At 41.9% G+C, this 23,126-nt stretch overlaps 2 protein-coding genes across 2 annotated transcripts in view; both read left to right on the forward strand.

Annotated features, from left to right (window-relative positions):
• LOC139388601 (regulatory factor X-associated protein) overlaps window positions 1-23,126 on the forward strand; it is a 1,150,577-nt gene that overhangs the window by 1,033,075 nt on the left and 94,376 nt on the right. The gene's annotated exons all lie outside the window — the stretch shown is intronic.
• LOC139388240 (FRAS1 related extracellular matrix 2a) overlaps window positions 1-23,126 on the forward strand; it is a 243,105-nt gene that overhangs the window by 103,573 nt on the left and 116,406 nt on the right. Inside the window, exon 7 of the mRNA XM_071134789.1 lies at window positions 7,643-7,873. Within this exon, the coding sequence (XP_070990890.1) occupies window positions 7,643-7,873 (231 nt within the window). The remainder of the gene's footprint in view (window positions 1-7,642; window positions 7,874-23,126) is intronic.

Consider the following 23,126-nt stretch of genomic DNA (forward strand, 5'->3'; position numbering starts at 1 on the left):
ATCACCCAGACTGCAGAGGGGATATAAACACTCCTATCATCACCCAGACTGTAGAGAGGAAATAAACACTCCTATCATCACCCAGACTGCAGAGGGGAGATAAACACTCCTATCATCACCCAGACTATAGAGAGGAAATAAACACTCCTATCATCACCCAGACTGCAGAGAGGAAATAAACACTCCTATCATCACCCAGACTGCAGAGGGGAGATAAACACTCCTATCATCACCCAGACTGTAGAGAGGAAATAAACACTCCTATCATCACCCAGACTGCAGAGGGGAGATAAACACTCCTATCATCACCCAGACTGTAGAGAGGAAATACACACTCCTATCATCACCCAGACTGCAGAGAGGAAATAAACACTCCTATCATCACCCCGACTGCAGAGGGGAGATAAACACTCCTATCATCACCCAGACTATAGAGAGGAAATAAACACTCCTATCATCACCCAGACTATAGAGAGGAAATAAACACTCCTATCATCACCCAGACTGCAGAGAGGAAATAAACACTCCTATCATCACCCAGACTGTAGAGAGGAAATTAACACTCCTATCAAATAAACAAGTTAGAAGTAACTAGAGTAGGAAGTCTAGTACTATCAACCTTCATAGCCTGCAGTTCCAAAGTGTGTGTGTGTGAGTGTGTGTGTGTGTGTGTGTGTGTGCGCGTGCGCGCATGTAGCGATTATGATAGCTTGTTCAGGTAAACAGTAAACAATCCTACAGGGCAGAATCCTACAGGGGGGGGGGGGTCTGGTTAGTCTGGAGCAGCCTTAGGGACCGTGTACCCTTCCGTCTGTGTTTGGTATTATTGCCCGTGGGCGTATGCGTTTGTAGTTGTTTGCGTACATTTGGTGAGTATCTTAAATTGTCCTACAGCAATTGTCCCCCGTAATAAAATTAAAATAACCTTATTTACCTTTTTGTGAGCTAACTCTGGACTTTCCCTTAAAAAGCTGTGACTTATGATAGATACTTTATTGTGGTAAAATGTACATACTACGACTGAGATGCTGTGGTTGTAACACCTAGTTACAGTTGTAAGTTTACATACACCTTAACCAAGCTCCATTTTTCACAATTCCTGACATTTAATCCTGGTAAAAAATTCCCTGTCCTACGGTCAGTTAGGATCAACACTTTATTTTAAGAATGTGAAATGTGAAAGGCCTAAACATTTCTGGTTTTAGATTTTTGTATGGTTCTTCAAAGAACCATCCCATCTATGGTTCCTCAGACACCCTAAAATGGTTCCTCGATGGCATCGCTCTCAACAACCTTATTTGGTTCCAACTTGCACCTTTATTTTTAAGACTGTAGTCCACCTCCCCTGAACCCTTTCTACTTCTCCTCCTCCCTCTCGTCCCCTTCTCCTCCCCTCCTCCCTCTCGCCCCCTTCTCCTCCCCTCCTCCCCTCCTCCCTCTCGTCCCCTTCTCCTCCCCTCCTCCCTCTCGTCCCCTTCTCCTCCCCTCCTCCCTCTCGTCCCCTTCTCCTCCCCTCCTCCCTCTCGTCCCCTTCTCCTCCCCTCCTCCCTCTCGTCCCCTTCTCCTCCCCTCCTCCCTCTCGCCCCCTTCTCCTCCCCTCCTCCCTCTCGTCCCCTTCTCCTCCCCTCCTCCCTCTCGTCCCCTTCTCCTCCCCTCCTCCCTCTCGCCCCCTTCTCCACCCCTCCTCCCTCTCGTCCCCTTCTCCTCCCCTCCTCCCTCTCGTCCCCTTCTCCTCCCCTCCTCCCTCTCGTCCCCTTCTCCTCCCCTCCTCCCTCTCGCCCCCTTCTCCTCCCCTCCTCCCTCTCGTCCCCTTCTCCTCCCCTCCTCCCTCTCATCCCCTTCTCCTCCCCTCTGCCTGTCTGAGGTGTGCTAACGGTGGGAAGAGACCCCCCAATGAGAGATAAATGGAACACGAGAGCGAGATGGAACACGAGAGAGAGAGATGGAATGGAGAGAAGAAATCTCATTCTTCCGTTTCTCTCCTTTCATTACTCAAGGCCTATTTCTTTGAAACACTTTCTATTTTTCTTCTGTTCCCATTTCAGTTCATTTGTTGTATTTCTGTTATTCTCTCCCTTCCCTGCGGAGCTTGGAGGGGACGTGAGGGTGAACTTGGTGTGAAAGCTCATTTTCTTCCTAAAGTACAATACTATAGTTCTCTTAATAATAGCTTCTGATACTATGTAGGGTTACTCTCATGTCTATATCTCTGTGGTCATTTCTGTGTGTACTTCCGGCGCCGACAGAGATGGCCGCCTCGCTTCGCGTTCCTAGGAAACTATGCAGTTTTTTTTTTTTTTTTACGTGTTATTTCTTACATTGGTACCCCAGGTCATCTTAGGTTTCATTACATACAGTCGAGAAGAACTACTGAACATAAGAGCAGCGTCAACTCACCATCAGTACGACCAATAATATGACTTTTGCGAAGCGGATCCTGTGTTCTGCCTTTCACCCAGGACAACGGAATGGATCCCAGCCGGCGACCCAAAAAAACGACTTCGTAAAAGAGGGAAAAGTAGCGGTCTTCTGGTCAGACTCCGGAGACGGGCACATCGTGCACCCCTCCCCAGTATACTTCTCGCCAATGTCCAGTCTCTTGACAACAAGGTTGATGAAATCCGAGCAAGGGTAGCATTCCAGAGGGACATCAGAGACTGTAACGTTCTTTGCTTCACGGAAACATGGCTCACTGGAGAGACGCTATCGGAGTCGGTGCAGCCAGCTGGTTTCTCCACGCATCGCGCCGACAGAAACAAACAACTTTCTGGTAAGAAGAGGGGCGGGGGCGTATGCCTTATGGCTAACGAGACGTGGTGTGGTCACAAAAGCATACAGGAACTCAAGTCCTCCTGATTTAGAATTCCTCACAATCAAATGTCGACCGCATTATCTACCAAGGGAATTCTCTTCGATTATAATCACAGCCGTATATATTCCCCCCCAAGCAGACACATCGATGGCTCTGAACGAACTTTATTTGACTCTTTGCAAACTGGAATCCATACATCCTGGGGCTGCATTCATTGTAGCTGGGGATTTTAACAAGGCTAATCTGAAAACAAGATTGTATCAGCATATCGATTGCGCAACCAGGGCTGGCAAAACCTTGGATCACTGCTATTCTAACTTCCGCGACGCATATAAGGCCCTGCCCCGCCCTCCTTTCGGAAAAGCTGACCACGACTCCATTTTGTTGATCCCTGCCTACAGACAGAAACTAAAACAAGAAGCTCCCACGCTGAGGTCTGTTCAACGCTGGTCCGACCAATCTGATTCCACACTCCAAGACTGCTTCCATCACGTGGACTGGGATATGTTTCATATTGCGTCAGACAACAACATTGACGAATACGCTAATTCGGTGTGCGAGTTCATTAGAACGTGTGTTGAAGATGTCGTTCCCATAGCAACGATTAAAACATTCCCAAACCAGAAACCGTGGATTGATGGCAGCATTCGCGTGAAACTGAAAGCGCAAACCACTGCTTTTAGTCAGGGCAAGGTGACCGGAAACATGACCGAATACAAACAGTGTAGCTATTCCCTCCGCGAGGCAATCAAACAAGCTAAGCGTCAGTATAGAGACAAAGTAGAATCTCAATTCAACGGCTCAGACACAAGAGGTATGTGGCAGGGTCTACAGTCAATCACGGATTACAAAAAGAAAACCAGCCTCGTCACGGACCAGGATGTCTTGCTCCCAGGCAGACTAAATAACTTTTTTGCCCGCTTTGAGGACAATACAGTGCCACTGACACCGCCTGCAACCAAAACATGTGGCCTCTCCTTCACTGCAGCCGAGGTGAGTAAAACATTTAAACGTGTTAACCCTCGCAAGGCTGCAGGCCCAGACGGCATCCCCAGCCGCGCCCTCAGAGCATGCGCAGACCAGCTGGCTGGTGTGTTTACGGACATATTCAATCAATCCCTATCCCAGTCTGCTGTTCCCACATGCTTCAAGAGGGCCACCATTGTTCCTGTTCCCAAGAAAGCTAAGGTAACTGAGTTAAACGACTACTGCCCCGTAGCACTCACTTCCGTCATCATGAAGTGCTTTGAGAGACTAGTCAAGGACCATATCACCTCCACCCTACCTGACACCCTAGACCCACTCCAATTTGCTTACCGCCCAAACAGGTCCACAGACGATGCAATCTCAACCACACTGCACACTGCCCTAACCCATCTGGACAAGAGGAATACCTATGTGAGAATGCTGTTCATCGACTACAGCTCGGCATTTAACACCATAGTACACTCCAAGCTCGTCATCAAGCTCGAGACCCTAGATCTCGACCCCGCCCTGTGCAACTGGGTACTGGACTTCCTGACGGGCCGCCCCCAGGTGGTGAGGGTAGGCAACAACATCTCCACCCCGCTGATCCTCAACACTGGGGCCCCACAAGGGTGCGTTCTGAGCCCTCTCCTGTACTCCCTGTTCACCCACGACTGCGTGGCCACGCACGCCTCCAACTCAATCATCAAGTTTGCGGACGACACAACAGTGGTAGGCTTGATTACCAACAACGACGAGACGGCCTACAGGGAGGAGGTGAGGGCCCTCGGAGTGTGGTGTCAGGAAAATAACCTCACACACAACGTCAACAAAACTAAGGAGATGATTGTGGACTTCAGGAAACAGCAGAGGGAACATCCCCCTATCCACATCGATGGAACAGTAGTGGAGAGGGTAGCAAGTTTTAAGTTCCTCAGCATACACATCACAGACAAACTGAATTGGTCCACCCACACAGACAGCATCGTAAAGAAGGCGCAGCAGCGCCTCTTCAACCTCAGGAGGCTGAAGAAATTCGGCTTGTCAGCAAAAGCACTCACAAACTTCTACAAATGCACAATCGAGAGCATCCTGGCGGGCTGTATCACCGCCTGTTACGGCAACTGCTCCGCCCACAACCGTAAGGCTCTCCAGAGGGTAGTGAGGTCTGCACAACGTATCACCGGGGGCAAACTACCTGCCCTCCAGGACACCTACACCACCCGATGTTACAGGAAGGCCATAAAGATCATCAAGGACAACAACCACCCGAGTCACTGCCTGTTCACCCCGCTATCATCCAGAAGGCGAGGTCAGTACAGGTGCATCAAACCTGGGACTGAGAGACTGAAAAACAGCTTCTATCTCAAGGCCATCAGACTGTTAAACAGCCACCACTAACATTGAGTGGCTGCTGCCAACACACTGACTCAACTCCAGCCACTTTAATAATGGGAATTGATGGGAAATGATGTAAAATATATCACTAGCCACTTTAAACAATGCCACTTAATATAATGTTTACATACCCTACATTGTTGTTGTTGTGGGTGTTGTTGTTATTGTTATTATTATTATTGTTATTATTATTATTGTTGTTATTATTATTATTGTTAATATTATTATTATTATTGTTATTATTATTGTTATTAATATTGTATTATTTTGTTGTTATTTCTAGAGCTTGTGATAGTCTATAGGGTGATGTTTTTCCAGCCCCGTTAAGTCTTTGTAGCTTGTTCAGGGTCTGTTCTTCTATATACAATCAGCCTTCTGCTAATGCTTGTTCATGTTGAGGGTCTGTTCTACTTTATAAACTGGGTGGAGAGAGACTTGTCCGAAAGCCGCTCTTGCGTTATCTTGGCTGTCTGCTTAGGGTCGTTGTCCTTTTTGGAAGGCGAACCTTCCCCCCAGTCCTGAGTGCTTTAAAAAAACAGAAATACCTTAATTACATAAGCATTCAGACCCTTTGCTATCATGTTTCCATTGATCATCCTTGAGATTCTAAATTGAGTTCCGGTGCTTCCTGTTTCCCATTGATCATCCTTGAGATGTTTCTACAACTTGATTGGAGTCCATCTGTGGTAAATTCAAATGATTGGACATGATTTAGAAAAGGCACACACCTGTCTATATAAGGTCCCACAGTTGACCGGGCATGTCAGAGCAAAAACCAAACCATGAGGTCGAAGGAATTGTCTGTAGAGCTCCGAGACATGATTGTGTCGAGGCACAGATCTGCCCCCATCATTCTTAAAACTGAAGAGGTTTGGAACCACCAGGACCCTTCCTAGAGCTGGACACCCGGCCAAACTGAGCATTCGGGGGAGAAGGGCCTTGGTCAGGGAGGTGACCAAGAACCCAATGGTCACTTTGACAGAGCTGCAGAGTTCCTCTGTGGAGATGTGAGAACCTTCCAGAAGGACAACCATCTCTGCAGCACTCCACCAACCAGGCCTTTATTGTAGAGTGGCCAGACGGAAGCCACTCCTCAGTAAAAAGCACATAATAGCCCCCTTGGAGTTTTCCAAAAGGCACCTAAAGACTCTCAGAACATGAGAAACAAGATTCTCTGGTTTGATGAAACCAAGATTGAACTCTCTGGCCTGAATGCCAAGCATCACATCTGGAGGAAACCTGGCACCATCCCTACAGTGAAGCATAGTGGTGGCAGCATCATGCTATGGGGATATTTTTCAGCTGTAGGGACTGTTAGACTAGTCAGGAATGTGGGAAAGATGAACGGAGCAAAGTACAGAGAGATCCCAGCGTGCTCAGGACCTCAGACTGGTTCGAAGGTTCACCTTCCAACAGGACAACGACCCTAACCACACAGCCAAGACAACACAGGAGTGGCTTCGGGACAAGTCTTTGAATGTCCTTGAGTGGCCCAGCCACAACCTGGACTTGAACCCAATCGAACATCTCTGGAGATAACTGAAAATAGTTGTGCAGTGAGGCTCCCCATCCATCCTGACAGAGCTTGAGGGGATCTGCAGAGAAGAATGGGAGAAACAGCGTCATACCCAAGCAGACTCAAGGCTGTAATCACTGCCCAAGGTGCTTTAACAAAGTACTGAGTAAAGGGTCTGAATACTTATGTAAATGTGATATTTCCCAGTTTTTTTTTTAATTACATTTTCTAAAATTTATTTTTGCTTTAATCCATTTTAGAATGTTGTTTGAAGGTGTGTGTGTGTGTGTGTGTGTGTGTGTGTGTGTGTGTGTGTGTGTGTGTGTGTGTGTGTGTGTGTGTGTGTGTGTGTGTGTGTGTGTGTGTGTGTGTGTGTGTGTGACAGCTCTAGAAATAGTATTGAGTGTCATGTGGCCAGGATGTGGCCAGGATGCTGAATAATGTCTCTGTAACAAAAAAAACAGTCATTATACCAGCATGCATGTGTTAGCTAATCCATCCCTGTAAATGTAGTATATATCTATTGAAACGCTTCTGACGTACACTCATCCCTCACTTTCCTGTGGCTCAGAGAGAGAGAGAGAGAGAGAGAAAAAGAGAGACAGAGAGACAGAGAGACAGAGAGACAGAGAGAGAGAGAGAGAGAGAGAGAGACAGAGAGAGAGACAGAGAGAGAGAGAGAGAGACACAGAGAGAGAGACACACAGAGAGAGAGAGAGAGAGAGAGAGAGAGAGAGAGAGAGAGAGAGAACAACTGTGTGAATAACTCACTGTCTTCCTGTTTTCTCTTTGTCTTCTTCCTCTTACCTTTTCCCACTTTCCCTTTCTTTCCTCATCTCTTACTCTCTCAATCTCCATTTTGTTTCCATATAACCCTTCATATTTCTCTGTCTTCCTTTTTAAAATGTCCTTATCTCATCCTCGCCACCTTTTCTCTCCCTCCCCTCCAGGTATTGGTACCCAGAGCGGCAGTGCGGAGAATGACCAGGACTTTAAGGGTCACTCCCAGGAGCAGGTACAGTTTATCCCTGGCCAGACACGTGCCACGTGGCGTGTTGTGATCCTTGCCGACAGGATCTTTGAACAGTCTGAAACCTTCCGGATCCTTCTGTCTGAGCCCGTTATGGGAGCACTGGAATTCCCTGCCACCGCCACGGTGGAAATACTGGGCCCTTCCTACGGTTAGTACACACCTGCTGATCTAGAGTTCCCTGCTCCTGCTACTACTACCGTTCCACTTATTCAATTCCAGCCAATGAGCCTGTCCTCCTATATCTCCACCCACCAGCCACCGCTGGTACACTGGTACTGCTGCTATATGCAGTATGTATAATATAGTATAGTATAATATAGTATAATATAGTATAGTATAGTTTAATATAGTATAGTAGAATGTAGTATAGTGAAATATAGCATAATATAGTATAGTATGGTATAATATAGTATGGTATAGTATAGTATAGTATAGTATAGTTTCGTACAGTAAAATATACTATAGTATAGTATAATATAGTATAATACAGTATAGTGAAATTTAGTATAATATAGTATGGTATAGTATAATATAATACAGTATAGTATAGTATGGTATAGTAAATTATAGCATAGTATAGTATAATATAGTATAGTAGAATAAAGTATAGTACACTATAGTATAGTATAATATAGTAAATTATAAAATAGTATAGCCCAGTATAATATAATATAGTATAGTATACTATAGTATAGTAAAATATAGTATAATATAGTATAGTAACATATAGCATACTATAGTATAATATCGTATAGTATAATTTAGTAAAATATACTATATTGTAATATAATAATGCAAAATATAGTATAATATAGTATGATATAATAAAATAGAGTATAATAGAATATAGTATAGTGTCATATAGTATAGTATGATATAGTATAGTAAAATATAGTATAATATAGGATCGTATAATATAGGATCGTATTATATAGTATAGTAAAATGTAGTAGAGTACAGTATAATATAGTATAATTTTGTAAAATATAGTGTAGTATGATATAGTAAAGTAAAATATAGTATAATATAGTATAGTAGAATATAGTATAGTAGAATAAAGTATAGTAAAATATAGTATAATACAGTATAGTAACATATAGCATAATATAGTATAATATAGTATGGTATAATAAAATAAAGTATAATAAAATATTCTATAGTGGCATAGAGTATAGTATGATATAGTATAGTACATTATAATATAGTATAGTATAATTCAGTAAAGTATAGTGTAGTATGATATAGTAAAGTAAAATATAGTATAATATAGTATAGTATAATATAGTATAGTAAAATATAGTACAATATAGTATAGTATAATATTGTAAAATATAGTCAAGTATGATATAGTAAAGTAAAATATAGTATAATATATTATACTATGGTATATTAGAATATAGTATAGTAGAATACAGTATAGTAGAATATAGTATAGTAAAAGGTAGTATAATATAGTATAGCACAGCATAATATGGTACAGTACAATATAGTATAGCAGAATATAGTATAGTAAAAAATAGTATAATATAGTATAATACAATATAGTATAATATAGTATAGTATAGTGTAGTAGAGTAAAATATAATAGTGTATAGTATAATATAGTATAGTAAATTATAATATAATATAGGATAGCATAATATAGTATAGTATAATTTAGTAAAATATAGTATAGTATAGTATAGTATTGCAAATATAGTATAATATAGTATGGTATAATAAAATATAGTATAGTGTCATATAGTATAGTATGATATAGTATAGTGAAATATAGTATAATATGGGATCGTATAATATAGTATAGTATAATATAGTATAGTATAATGTAGAGTATAGTACAGTATAATATAGAATAGTATAATTTAGTAAAGTATAGTGTAGTATGATATAGTAAAGTAAAATATAGTATAATATAGTATAGTATAATATAGTATAGTAGAATATAGTATATTAGAATATAGTATAGTAAAATGTAGAATAATATAGTATAGCATAGCATAATATTGTACAGTACAATATAGTATAGCAGAATATAGAAAAATATAGTATAATACAGTATAGTATAATATAGTACAGCATAATATAGTATAGTAAAATATAGTATGGTATAATATAGTATAGTATAGTAGAATATACTATAGTAAAATATAGTATAGTATAGTGTAGTACAGTCAAATATAATATAGTATAGTATAATATAGTATGGTATAATATAGCATAGTATAATATAGCATAGTATAATGTAATATAGTATAATATAGTATAATATAGTATAGTAAAATATAGTATAATACTGTACAATATAATATAGTATAGTACAGTGTAATATAGTGTAGTATAATGCAGTATAGTGTAGTATAGTATAATATACTGTAGTAAAAATAGTATAATATAGTATAGGAGAATATATTATCGTATAATATAGTGTAGTATGGCATAATATAGTACAGTATAATATAGTATAGTATAGTATAATATAGGATGTATAGCATAGTACTCTATGTATAATATATCTCTCTGTATCAAACTACAAAAGCATTATTCCATTTAATAAGGAAAACATCAACAAGTTTAAATAACAGTCTCTCATTATCTTCAAGTCTCGCTTTTCTGTTCAGACACAAATTCAGTTAAGGTAATGAAGGTGCCTGTAGGTGACATTACTGTACAGAAACCTACCAAGTCAACCCTGTTATCCTGCTATAGTACAGAAGCACACAGAGTCAACCCTGTTATCCTGCTATAGTACAGAAGCACACAGAGTCAACCCTGTTATCCTGAAACAGTACAGGAGCATACCGAGTCAACCCTGTTATCCTGATATAGTACAGAAGCATACAGAGTCAACCCTGTTATCCTGCTATAGTACAGAAGCACACAGAGTCAACCCTGTTATCCTGAAACAGTACAGGAGCCTACTCAGTCAACCCTGTTCTCCTGCTCTAGTACAGGAGCCTACTCAGTCAACCCTGTTATCCTGCTCTAGTACAGGAGCCCTCAGTCAACCCTGTTATCCTGTAGTATAATTTTGTAAAATATAGTGTAGTATGATATAGTAAAGTAAAATATAGTATAATATAGTATAGTAGAATAAAGTATAGTAAAATATAGTATAATACAGTATAGTAACATATAGCATAATATAGTATAATATAGTATGGTATAATAAAATAAAGTATAATAAAATATTCTATAGTGGCATAGAGTATAGTATGATATAGTATAGTACATTATAATATAGTATAGTATAATTCAGTAAAGTATAGTGTAGCATGATATAGTAAAGTAAAATATAGTATAATATAGTATAGTATAATATAGTATAGTAAAATATAGTACAATATAGTATAGTATAATATTGTAAAATATAGTCAAGTATGATATAGTAAAGTAAAATATAGTATAATATATTATACTATCGTATATTAGAATATAGTATAGTAGAATACAGTATAGTGGAATATAGTATAGTAAAATGTAGTATAATATAGTATAGCACAGCATAATATGGTACAGTACAATATAGTATAGCAGAATATAGTATAGTAAAAAATAGTATAATATAGTATAATACAATATAGTATAATATAGTATAGTATAGTGTAGTACAGTAAAATATAATAGTGTATAGTATAATATAGTATAGTAAATTATAGTATAATATAGTATAGCATATTATAGTATAGTACAGTATGATATAGTATAGTATAAATTAGTAAAATATAGTATAGTATAGTATAATATAGTATTGCAAATATAGTATAATATAGTATGGTATAATAAAATATAGTATAGTGTCATATAGTATAGTATGATATAGTATAGTGAAATATAGTATAATATGGGATCGTATAATATAGTATAGTATAATATAGTATAGTATAATGTAGTATAGTACAGTATAATATAGCATAGTATAATTTAGTAAAGTATAGTGTAGTATGATATACTAAAGTAAAATATAGTAGAATATAGTATAGTATAATATAGCACAGTATAATATAATATAGTACAGTATAATATAGTGTAGTAAAATATAGTACAATATAGTATAGTATAATATAGTAAAATATAGTATATTATGATATAGTAAAGTAAAATATAGTATACTGTCGTATAGCATAATATAGTATAGTAGAATATAGTATATTCGAATATAGTATAGTAAAATGTAGTATAATATAGTATAGCATAGCATAATATTGTACAGTACAATATAGTATAGCAGAATATAGAATAATATAGTATAATACAGTATAGTATAATATAGTACAGCATAATATAGTATAGTACAGTATAATATAGTATAGTAAAATATAGTATGGTATAATATAGTATAGTTTAGTAGAATATACTATAGTAAAATATACTATAGTATAGTGTAGTACAGTCAAATATAATATTGTATAGTATAATTTAGTATAGTAAAATATAGTATAATATAGTATAGCATAATATAGTATAGTACAGTATAATATAGTAAAATATAGTATAGATGATATAGTAAAGTAATATATAGTATAATATAGTATATTAAATTATAGTATAATATAGTATAGTATAGTATAGTACACAGTATTGTAAAAAATAGTATTGTGTAATATAGTATAGTATGATGTAGTATAGTAGAATATAGTATAATAGAGCATAGTATAATATAGCATTGTATAATATAGTATAGCACAGTATAATGTAGTATAGTACAATATAATATAGTATGGTATAATTTAGTATAATATAACATAGTATATTATATTAGAATATAATACAGTATAGTATAATATAGTATAGTAAAATAGTATAATACCGCATAGTATAACATAGTATAATATAATATAATATAGTATAGTATAATATAGTATAGCATAATATAGTAAATATAGTATAGTATGATATAGTAAGGTGTAATATAGTATAATATGGAATAGTATAATATAATATAATATAGTATAGTATAGCATAGTATAGTATAATATAATATAATATAGCATAGTATAACATAGTATAGTATAATATAATATAATATAGTATAGCATAATATAGTAAATATAGTATAGTATGATATAGTAAGGTGTAATATAGTATAATATAGTATAGTATAATATAATATAGTATAGTATCCTGAAACAGTACAGGAGCCTACTCAGTCAACCCTGTTCTCCTGCTCTAGTACAGGAGCCTACTCAGTCAACCCTGTTATCCTGCTCTAGTACAGGAGCCTACCCAGTCAACCCTGTTATCTTGCTCTAGTACAGGAGCCTACCCAGTCAACTCTGTTCTCCTGATATAATACAGGAGCCTACCCAGTCAACCCTGTTATCCTGCTCTAGTACAGGAGCCTACTCAGTCAACCCTGTTATCCTGCAGTAACCTAACCAGTCAACTCTGTTATCCTGCTACGGTGCAGGAGCCTACCTAGACTACCACACAGGTTGAAACTAATGAGCTAATTTACTCTCACCGCTAGAGAGAAATGTTGGTATTTTTTAGGTTACTGTGTTGGGTAATTTTGTTGTTAATTCCCTGACTCTCCAGTGTATATTTAGATAATTATAGATGTGCAGAGATTCCCTTTATAATGATTCAGCGTCCTCCTTTGATTCATTATCTCTCTCTCTCTATCCATCATATCCCTCTCCCTCGCTCTATTCAACCTCTCTCTCTATCCCCATATCCCTCTCCCTCGCTCTATTCAACCTCTCTCTCTATCCATCATATCCCTCTCCCTCGCTCTATTCAACCTCTCTCTCTATCCATCATATCCCTCTCCCTCGCTCTATTCAACCTCTCTCTCTATCCATCATATCCCTCTCCCTCGCTCTATTCAACCTCTCTCTCTATCCATCATATCCCTCTCCCTCGCTCTATTCAACCTCTCTCTCTATCCATCATATCCCTCTCCCTCGCTCTATTCAACCTCTCTCTCTATCCATCATATCCCTCTCCCTCGCTCTATTCAACCTCTCTCTCTATCCATCATATCCCTCTCCCTCGCTCTATTCAACCTCTCTCTCTATCCATCATATCCCTCTCCCTCGCTCTATTCAACCTCTCTCTCTATCCATCATATCCCTCTCCCTCGCTCTATTCAACCTCTCTCTCTATCCCCATATCCCTCTCCCTCGCTCTATTCAACCTCTCTCTCTATCCCCATATCCCTCTCCCTCGCTCTATTCAACCTCTCTCTCTATCCATCATATCCCTCTCCCTCGCTCTATTCAACCTCTCTCTCTATCCCCATATCCCTCTCCCTCGCTCTATTCAACCTCTCTCTCTATCCATCATATCCCTCTCCCTCGCTCTATTCAACCTCTCTCTCTATCCATCATATCCCTCTCCCTCGCTCTATTCAACCTCTCTCTCTATCCATCATATCCCTCTCCCTCGCTCTATTCAACCTCTCTCTCTATCCATCATATCCCTCTCCCTCGCTCTATTCAACCTCTCTCTCTATCCATCATATCCCTCTCCCTCGCTCTATTCAACCTCTCTCTCTATCCATCATATCCCTCTCCCTCGCTCTATTCAACCTCTCTCTCTATCCATCATATCCCTCTCCCTCGCTCTATTCAACCTCTCTCTCTATCCATCATATCCCTCTCCCTCGCTCTATTCAACCTCTCTCTCTATCCATCATATCCCTCTCCCTCGCTCTATTCAACCTCTCTCTCTATCCCCATATCCCTCTCCCTCGCTCTATTCAACCTCTCTCTCTATCCCCATATCCCTCTCCCTCGCTCTATTCAACCTCTCTCTCTATCCATCATATCCCTCTCCCTCGCTCTATTCAACCTCTCTCTCTATCCATCATATCCCTCTCCCTCGCTCTATTCAACCTCTCTCTCTATCCCCATATCCCTCTCCCTCGCTCTATTCAACCTCTCTCTCTATCCATCATATCCCTCTCCCTCGCTCTATTCAACCTCTCTCTCTATCCCCATATCCCTCTCCCTCGCTCTATTCAACCTCTCTCTCTATCCATCATATCCCTCTCCCTCGCTCTATTCAACCTCTCTCTCTATCCATCATATCCCTCTCCCTCGCTCTATTCAACCTCTCTCTCTATCCATCATATCCCTCTCCCTCGCTCTATTCAACCTCTCTCTCTATCCCCATATCCCTCTCCCTCGCTCTATTCAACCTCTCTCTCTATCCATCATATCCCTCTCCCTCGCTCTATTCAACCTCTCTCTCTATCCATCATATCCCTCTCCCTCGCTCTATTCAACCTCTCTCTCTATCCATCATATCCCTCTCCCTCGCTCTATTCAACCTCTCTCTCTATCCATCATATCCCTCTCCCTCGCTCTATTCAACCTCTCTCTCTATCCATCATATCCCTCTCCCTCGCTCTATTCAACCTCTCTCTCTATCCCCATATCCCTCTCCCTCGCTCTATTCAACCTCTCTCTCTATCCATCATATCCCTCTCCCTCGCTCTATTCAACCTCTCTCTCTATCCATCATATCCCTCTCCCTCGCTCTATTCAACCTCTCTCTCTATCCCCATATCCCTCTCCCTCGCTCTATTCAACCTCTCTCTCTATCCATCATATCCCTCTCCCTCGCTCTATTCAACCTCTCTCTCTATCCATCATATCCCTCTCCCTCGCTCTATTCAACCTCTCTCTCTATCCCCATATCCCTCTCCCTCGCTCTATTCAACCTCTCTCTCTATCCCCATATCCCTCTCCCTCGCTCTATTCAACCTCTCTCTCTATCCATCATATCCCTCTCCCTCGCTCTATTCAACCTCTCTCTCTATCCCCATATCCCTCTCCCTCGCTCTATTCAACCTCTCTCTCTATCCCCATATACCTCTCCCTCGCTCTATTCAACCTCTCTCTCTATCCATCATATCCCTCTCCCTCGCTCTATTCAACCTCTCTCTCTATCCATTATATCCCTCTCCCTTTCTCTATTCAACCTCTCTCTCTATCCATCATATCCCTCTCCCTCGCTCTATTCAACCTCTCTCTCTATCCATTATATCCCTCTCCCTCGCTCTATTCAACCTCTCTCTCTATCCAACATATCCCTCTCCCTCGCTCTATTCAACCTCTCTCTCTATCCATTATATCCCTCTCCCTTTCTCTATTCAACCTCTCTCTCTATCCATCATATCCCTCTCCCTCGCTCTATTCAACCTCTCTCTCTATCCATCATATCCCTCTCCCTCGCTCTATTCAACCTCTCTCTCTATCCATCATATCCCTCTCCCTCGCTCTATTCAACCTCTCTCTCTATCCCCATATCCCTCTCCCTCGCTCTATTCAACCTCTCTCTCTATCCATCATATCCCTCTCCCTCGCTCTATTCAACCTCTCTCTCTATCCATCATATCCCTCTCCCTCGCTCTATTCAACCTCTCTCTCTATCCATCATATCCCTCTCCCTCGCTCTATTCAACCTCTCTCTCTATCCATCATATCCCTCTCCCTCGCTCTATTCAACCTCTCTCTCTATCCCCATATCCCTCTCCCTCGCTCTATTCAACCTCTCTCTCTATCCATCATATCCCTCTCCCTCGCTCTATTCAACCTCTCTCTCTATCCATCATATCCCTCTCCCTCGCTCTATTCAACCTCTCTCTCTATCCCCATATCCCTCTCCCTCGCTCTATTCAACCTCTCTCTCTATCCATCATATCCCTCTCCCTTGCTCTATTCAACCTCTCTCTCTATCCATCATATCCCTCTCCCTCGCTCTATTCAACCTCTCTCTCTATCCCCATATCCCTCTCCCTCGCTCTATTCAACCTCTCTCTCTATCCCCATATCCCTCTCCCTCGCTCTATTCAACCTCTCTCTCTATCCATCATATCCCTCTCCCTCGCTCTATTCAACCTCTCTCTCTATCCCCATATCCCTCTCCCTCGCTCTATTCAACCTCTCTCTCTATCCCCATATACCTCTCCCTCGCTCTATTCAACCTCTCTCTCTATCCATCATATCCCTCTCCCTCGCTCTATTCAACCTCTCTCTCTATCCATTATATCCCTCTCCCTTTCTCTATTCAACCTCTCTCTCTATCCATCATATCCCTCTCCCTCGCTCTATTCAACCTCTCTCTCTATCCATTATATCCCTCTCCCTCGCTCTATTCAACCTCTCTCTCTATCCATCATATCCCTCTCCCTCGCTCTATTCAACCTCTCTCTCTATCCATTATATCCCTCTCCCTTTCTCTATTCAACCTCTCTCTCTATCCATCATATCCCTCTCCCTCGCTCTATTCAACCTCTCTCTCTATCCATCATATCCCTCTCCCTCGCTCTATTCAACCTCTCTCTCTATCCATCATATCCCTCTCCCTCGCTCTATTCAACCTCTCTCTCTATCCCCATATCCCTCTCCCTCGCTCTATTCAACCTCTCTCTCTATCCATTATATCCCTCTCCCTCGCTCTATTCAACCTCTCTCTCTATCCATCATATCCCTCTCCCTCGCTCTATTCAACCTCTCTCTCTATCCATCATATCCCTCTCCCTCGCTCTATTCAACCTCTCTCTCTATCCATCATATCCCTCTCCCTCGCTCTATTCAACCTCTCTCTCTATCCATCATATCCCTCTCCCTCGCTCTATTCAACCTCTCTCTCTATCCATCATATCCCTCTCCCTCGCTCTATTCAACCTCTCTCTCTATCCATCATATCCCTCTCCCTCGCTCTATTCAACCTCTCTCTCTATCCATCATATCCCTCTCCCTCGCTCTATTCAACCTCTCTCTCTATCCATCATATCCCTCTCCCTCGCTCTATTCAACCTCTCTCTCTATCCATCATATCCCTCTCCCTCGCTCTATTCAACCTCTCTCTCTATCCATCATATCCCTCTCCCTTTCTCTATTCAACCTCTCTCTCTATCCATCACATCCCTCTCCCTCGCTCTATTCAACCTCTCTCTCTATCCATTATATCCCTCTCCCTCGCTCTATTCAACCTCTCTCTCTATCCATCATATCCCTCTCCCTTTCTCTATTCAACCTCTCTCTCTATCCCCATATCCCTCTCCCTCGCTCTATTCAACCTCTCTCTCTATCCATCATATCCCTCTCCCTCGCTCTATTCAACCTCTCTCTCTATCCATCATATCCCTCTCCCTCGCTCTATTCAACCTCTCTCTCTATCCATCATATCCCTCTCCCTTTCTCTATTCAACCTCCCTCTCTATCCCCATATCCCTCTCCCTCGCTCTATTCAACCTCTCTCTTTATCCTCCATCCTCTCCCTTTCTCTATTCAACCTCTCGCTCTACCCTCCGCCCTATCCCTCTCTCTAGCCAACCTCTCTCTCTACCCTCCTCCTTCCCCTCACTCTATTCAACCTCTCTCTCTAATTCAATTCAAGGGCTTTATTGGCATGGGAAACATGTGTTAACATTGCCAAAGCAAGTGAGGTAGATAATATATAAAGTGAATATATAAAGTAAATAAACAATAAAAATTAACAGTAAACATTACACATACAGAAGTTTCAAAACAATAAAGACATTACAAATGTCATATTATATATATATACAGTGTTTTAACAATGTAAAGGACACAAGATAAAATAAATAAGCATAAATATGGGTTGTATTTACAATGGTGTGTGTTCTTCAGTGGTTGCCCTTTTCTCGTGGCAACAGGTCACAAATCTTGCTGCTGTGATGGCACTCTATCCTCCGCCCTATCCCTCTTGCTAGCCAACCTCTCTCTCTACCCTCCGCCCTATCCCTCTCTCTAGCCAACCTCTCTCTCTACCCTCATCCTTCCCCCTCACTCTATTCAACCTCTCTCTCTATCCTCCGCCCTAACCCTTTCTCTAGCCAACCTCTCTCTCTACCCTCACCCTTCTCCCTCTCTCTAGCCAACCTCTCTCTCTATCCTCCTCCTTCTCCCTCTCTCTAGCCAACCTCTCTCTATCCTCCTCCTTCTCCCTCTCTCTAGCCAACCTCTCTCTCTACCCTCCTCCTTCTCCCTCTCTCTAGCCAACCTCTCTCTCTATTCTCCTTCTTCTCCCTCTCTCTAGCCAACCTCTCTCTCTATCCTCCTCCTTCTCCCTCTCTCTAGCCAACCTCTCTCTCTATCCTCTTCCTTCTCCCTCTCTCTAGCCAACCTCTCTCTCTATCCTCCTCCCTATCCCTCTCTCTAGCCAACCTCTCTCTCTACCCTCCTCCTTCTCCCTCTCTCTAGCCAACCTCTCTCTCTATCCTCCTCCTTCTCCCTCTCTCTAGCCAACCTCTGTCTCTACCCTCCTCCTTCTCCCTCTCTCTAGCCAACCTCTCTCTCTATCCTCCTCCTTCTCCCTCTCTCTATTCAACCTCTCTCTCTATCCTCCTCCCTATCCCTCTCTCTAGCCAACCTCTCTCTCTACCCTCCTCCTTCTCCTTCTCTCTAGCCAACCTCTCTCTCTATCCTCCTCCTTCTCCCTCTCTCTAGCCAACCTCTCTCTCTATCCTCCTCCTTCTCCCTCTCTCTAGCCAACCTCTCTCTCTATCCTCCTCCTTCTCCCTCTCTCTAGCCAACCTCTTTCTCTACCTTCCTCCTTCTCCCTCTCTCTAGCCAACCTCTTTCTCTACCCTCCTCCTTCTCCCTCTCTCTAGCCAACCTCTCTCTCTATCCTCCTCCTTCTCCCTCTCTCTATCCAACCTCTCTCTCTATCCTCCTCCTTCTCCCTCTATCAAACCTCTGTCTTTTTTCTTCCCATTCTCTCTTTAATTATCTCACGTTCTCTCTCTGTCTCTCTCTCTGTCTCTCTCTCTCTCTCTCTCTGTCTCTCTGTCTCTCTCTATGTCTCTCTATGTCTCTCTCTCTGTCTCTCTCTCTCTCTCTGTCTCTCTGTCTCTCTCTATGTCTCTCTATGTCTCTCTCTCTCGCTCTCTCTCTCTCTCTCTCTCTCTCTCTCTCTCTCTCTCTCTCTCTCTCTCTCTCTCTCTCTCTCTCTCTCTCTCCTCCTTTCTCTCTTTCTTCTCATCCCCTGTGGGTTAATTATGGTTATATGGAGGGAAGGGCTTGGTTTGTTGTAATATGACAGAGAGAGAGAGTGGGGAGAGAGACAGAGAAAGAGAGATCGATGGAGAGAAAGAGCAAGAGAGAAGGAGAGAGAGAGACAGAAAAAGATTGACAGAGAGAGAAAAGAGAGGGGAGAGAAAGCGAGGGAGAGAAAGAGAAGGACATTTGCTGCTGTTTCTTCTTAAACTAATGGCCCGGAGAACCCCTGGCTGTGACTGTTGTTAGCCCTGCACTAGCTTCTCTAATGATGACTACACCCTCTCTGTTGTTTGGGTCTCCGCCTGTTAGCCTGTAGCTATTCTCTCTGGAGGCTAGGTTGATATAATGATGTTTTCCTGATTTCCCCCCGTAATTGCGAGGACACTTAACAGGTTAGCTTGTCTCTCTAGTCTGTCTAAACCTCAGGGCATACTATACTAACCTAGCAGTACTCTAAAGATGACGGTTGTCTCTATGTTTCTGTGTGCTAGCTAACCTCTCTGAGGGTTTCTCTAATTGTGAGGGGTCTTTGTGTATTGCCTTGCTCCCTCTAAAGTTGAGAAAACACGTCTATAAGCCTAGGATAACTTTCACTAATGATGAGGACTGCCTCTATCTTGCTGTTGGTTGGCTTTTAGCCACATCCCTTCAGAGGGTAAGGATGCTTCCCTTATTTCCAAGGATGTTCTCTTAGAACACTAGACAGCGGAATGCCTAATCCTTCTAAAGTGTATGGCATGTGGATTGACCTTGCATAACTTAGGCTAACGACTGTACACAATTCCGTGATCGGTAGAGTGGTGTTGGGGAGAGGGCATTTGTGGCAGGTGTGCCCTCTACCCAACTCTATGGTCACGTGAAGACGGAGGGCACTCATGGAAGTTGCACCCTCGATATAACTCTATGGCCAGGTATTTATACGGGCAGCCATTGAGGGTGCCTCCTTTCAAACCCGGGTCCTTCACCCAGACAGAGTTGATGAATTGAGCACGCCAACAACAACTCTCACAACCGCAACCACCAGTATGCGTCATTGATTACAAACCAAACGTACCTGTCATCTATCGTACATAAATAACCAGTTGGTTACTGAGTCAAGTCCCTGTTCAAGACATCAAGACTCTTCAAGATCGACAACACAATCCTTCTGAATGACATGGCCTATATAGCCTACCTCCTCTAAATTCATAAAGACTTTGATAAACTGCAGTTTTGCGTCCGCCTACTCTCTAAACAGTAGATGGTCATCACCATAACTCTCACCTAAACCTTAATTCAGTCACACTAATGACTATCTTTGTCTGTCTGTCTTCTATTAACTTCCCTGTCCCTGTATTTTTCCTTAATTGCTAGGAGCTATCTTCATCCTTACTCCCTTTAAAGGTATGAGATATGGGCTTGCTGTATTAGCTTTGTAAAACTTAGGCTAATGATGGGGACAGCATCTGTCTTTGTGTGTTAGCCTTCAGTTGCCTTCCCTAGAGGTTAGATCATTCTAGTTAATTTGGTAGCCCAGCTACCTTCCCTAGAGGTCAGGTCAGGCTAGTTTGTGTGTTAGTCCAGCTACCTTCCCTAGAGGTTAGATCAGGCTACTTAATTTGGTAGCCCAGCTACCTTCCCTAGAGGTTAGATCAGGCTAGTTAATTTGGTAGCCCAGCTACCTTCCCTAGAGGTTAGATCGGGCTAGTTAGTGTGGTAGCCCAGCTACCTTCCCTAGAGGTTAGATCAGGCTAGTTAATTTGTTTAGCCCAGCTACCTTCCTTAGAGGTTAGATCAGGCTAGTGTGTGTGTTAGCCCAGCTACCTTCCCTAAAGGTTAGGTCAGGCTAGTTTGTGTGTTAGCCCAGCTACCTTCCCTAGAGGTCAGGCTAGTTAATTTGGTAGCCCAACTATCTTCCCTAGAGGTTAGATTAGGCTTGTTAATTTGGTAGCCCAGCTACCTTCCCTAGAGGTTAGGTAAGGCTAGTTTGTGTGTTAGCCCAGCTACCTTCCATAGAGGTCAGGTCAGGCTAGTTAATTTGGTAGCCCAGCTGCCTTCCCTAGAGGTTAGATCAGGCTAGTTAATTTGGTAGCCCAGCTACCTTCCCTAGAAGTTAGATCAGGCTAGTTTGTGTGGTAGCCCAGCTACCTTCCCTAGAGGTTAGATCAGGCTAGTTAATTTGGTAGCCCAGCTACCTTCCCTAGAGGTTAGATCAGGCTAGTGAATTTGGTAGCCCAGCTACCTTACCTAGAGGTTAGATCAGGCTAGTTGTTGTGTTAGTTAGCACTGCTACCTTCCCTAGATGTTAGATCAGGGTAGTTGTTGTGTTAGTTAGCCCTGCTACCTTCCCTAGAGGTCAGGTCAGGCTAGTTTGTGTGTTAGTTAGCCCTGCTACCTTCCCTAGAGGTCAGGTCAGGCTAGTTAATTTGGTAGCCCAGCTACCTTCCCTAGAGGTTAGGTAAGGCTAGTTTGTGTGTTAGCCCAGCTACCTTCCATAGAGGTCAGGTCAGGCTAGTTAATTTGGTAGCCCAGCTGCCTTCCCTAGAGGTTAGATCAGGCTAGTTAATTTGGTAGCCCAGCTACCTTCCCTAGAAGTTAGATCAGGCTAGTTTGTGTGGTAGCCCAGCTACCTTCCCTAGAGGTTAGATCAGGCTAGTTAATTTGGTAGCCCAGCTACCTTCCCTAGAGGTTAGATCAGGCTAGTGAATTTGGTAGCCCAGCTACCTTACCTAGAGGTTAGATCAGGCTAGTTGTTGTGTTAGTTAGCACTGCTACCTTCCCTAGATGTTAGATCAGGGTAGCTGTTGTGTTAGTTAGCCCTGCTACCTTCCCTAGAGGTCAGGTCAGGCTAGTTTGTGTGTTAGTTAGCCCTGCTACCTTCCCTAGAGGTCAGGTCAGGCTAGTTAATTTGGTAGCCCAGCTACCTTCCCTAGAGGTTAGGTAAGGCTAGTTTGTGTGTTAGCCCAGCTACCTTCCATAGAGGTCAGGTCAGGCTAGTTAATTTGGTAGCCCAGCTGCCTTCCCTAGAGGTTAGATCAGGCTAGTTAATTTGGTAGCCCAGCTGCCTTCCCTAGAGGTTAGATCAGGCTAGTTAATTTGGTAGCCCAGCTACCTTCCCTAGAGGTTAGATTAGGCTAGTCAATTGGTAGCCCAGCTACCTTCCCTAGAGGTCAGGTCAGGTTAGTTAATTTGTTAGCCCAACTACCTCCCCTAGATGTTAGATCAGGCTAGTTTGTGTGTTAGCCCTGCTACTTTCCCTAGATGTTAGATCAGGCTAGTTTGTGTGTTAGCCCTGCTACCTTCCCTAGATGTTAGATCAGGCTAGTTTGTCTTATTTTTCCTAATCGTGACCGAAGACGCTGTAGTCATTTTATCAGAATCCGCCTTTCATTCAGAATCCATGTAGACTATAAATACCAGAAAACAGAACTAGTTTCTATAACCATG

The sequence above is a fragment of the Oncorhynchus clarkii genome, chromosome 29 (genome assembly GCF_045791955.1).
Source record: "Oncorhynchus clarkii lewisi isolate Uvic-CL-2024 chromosome 29, UVic_Ocla_1.0, whole genome shotgun sequence".
NCBI lineage: Eukaryota > Metazoa > Chordata > Actinopteri > Salmoniformes > Salmonidae > Oncorhynchus > Oncorhynchus clarkii.